Source organism: Ovis aries, chromosome 1 (genome assembly GCF_016772045.2).
Source record: "Ovis aries strain OAR_USU_Benz2616 breed Rambouillet chromosome 1, ARS-UI_Ramb_v3.0, whole genome shotgun sequence".
NCBI lineage: Eukaryota > Metazoa > Chordata > Mammalia > Artiodactyla > Bovidae > Ovis > Ovis aries.
In genome coordinates this window covers 163,314,552-163,316,374 of record NC_056054.1, presented here as the reverse complement: position 1 = coordinate 163,316,374, position 1,823 = coordinate 163,314,552, and the positions used below count along the sequence as shown (strand labels likewise).

General features: G+C 37.5%; 1 protein-coding gene across 1 annotated transcript; it reads right to left on the bottom strand.

The window, feature by feature from the left end:
• Positions 1-669: 669 nt before the first annotated feature.
• LOC101104875 (olfactory receptor 5AC1-like) lies at positions 670-1,590 on the bottom strand. Its single transcript, XM_004002861.3, has one exon. The coding sequence runs from the start codon at positions 1,588-1,590 to the stop codon at positions 670-672; it is 921 nt and encodes a 306-aa protein (XP_004002910.3).
• Between the last annotated feature and the right edge of the window lie 233 nt (positions 1,591-1,823).

The window sequence follows — 1,823 nt, the reverse complement described above, 5'->3', positions numbered from 1 at the left end:
TGTCTGAGTCCTCTCCTACCATTGCATCTTCTGTTTTCCCTCATCATCTCCTAAAGCCAGAAGAGGTAGACTTTTCCCCCAATTTTGAGGTGTCTTCCTTTTAACAGAGTAGCAAGGTTAAATCCTCTGCTCATATACAGAAAAATAACAGGAAAGGTCAATTCACCAAGCCTGGTATATCAACATATACCAAAGAAGGAAATAAATGGATTTAGAAACTCTACCCATAATAATTGTTGAAAAGCAATTGCTGGTTTTTTCCACCATGAAAAGAAACATGTTAAAAATGGAAAATTAAAATTTTATTGTTTAACTTACAAAAATATTATCCTATTGACTTTGGAACTTCCTATGACTGACTTTCTCCAAAGAGACTGTAAGATGGGAGTCCTGACATGTATCATCATGTACTGATTCAGTGTCAGTTTCATCCTTAAAGATGAGTTTAAAACAACAAGAAAAAGTCAGTGACGACTGTTCTTATTGTTCATTAATTATTTTGATGATTACATTAACATAACTGACAATCATAGCTGGTGTAAATATTATTATTAATGCATTAACAACTATTCATTCAGTCCCTACTGTATGAAAACCCATGGCCAGTCATTATGCTTTATTTAAAAAGAGGAAAAAGTGAAGGATAATAAAAGATTTCCTGATAAATATCTATTTCTTTATCATTTTTCTACATGCAAGTAAAACTTCTTTGTTTCTTAGGCTATAAATAAAGGGGTTTAGCAGGGGAATTATAATCGTGTAGAACAGTGAATACATTTTATCCTGATATTGATCCTGGCCAGACCCCGGACGCACATACATGAAGAAGAGAGTGCCATAGAACAAGAAAACAGAAAGAAGGTGGGCGCTGCACGTGGAGAAGGCTTTGCTCTTTCCCTTTTCTGACTTCTTCCTCAGGATGGCAAAGAGGACACAGGTGTAAGAAACTATGATAGTCATGAAAGTAGAAGCTTGTATGAAAGAGGCAGAAATAAAAAGCACCAAGGCATTAATAGATGGATCAGTGCAAGAAATTGTAAAAAGTGGCAAGATTTCACAGAAGAAATGATCTATTATATGGGACCTGCAGAAAGTTAATCTAAATAACAATCTTACATGAACTATAGGATGTAGAAAACCAATTGCATATGATGCACTTATCAACCAAGTGCAGAGTCTGTGGGACATCACCACTGGATAAAGCAAGGGGTTGCATATGGCTACATAGCGGTCATAGGCCATCACTACCAGGAGGAAACTTTCTGTGGTGGCACTGAAAGCAAAAATGTAGAACTGGGTGATGCATTCAATGAAGGATATATGATCCTTAGAAAAAAAATTCATAAGCATCTTGGGAGTCACAGAAGATGAAGAGCAAGCATCTGCAAAGGCCAGGCTGCCCAGGAATGAGTACATGGGGGTGTGAAGATGGGAGTCCTTCCAGATGAGAAAAATCAGTCCAAGGTTGCCCACCATGGTGGTGAGGTAGATGACCAGGAATACCAGGAACAGGGGGACCTGCAGCCCTGGGAGATCTGTGAGTCCTGTGAGAACAAATTCTGTCACCAGAGTCTTGTTTGCCTCCATCATATCCACTCAGGTAGATCACTGCAATGGAGAATTGAAATCAAAAAATTTATCAATATTCATGAAAACAGGTATTGGATGGTAATGTCTTCTTCTGTTTCTGATGCTCTGACTGAAGTAGTGTCTCTCTTTTTTAAAACACACTTCAGAGTATTAGGACTTGGACACGACTGAACAACTACATGATGTGATAAATATTATAAATAATTTTCAGAGGCAAAGTCTTTTTTAAAGGT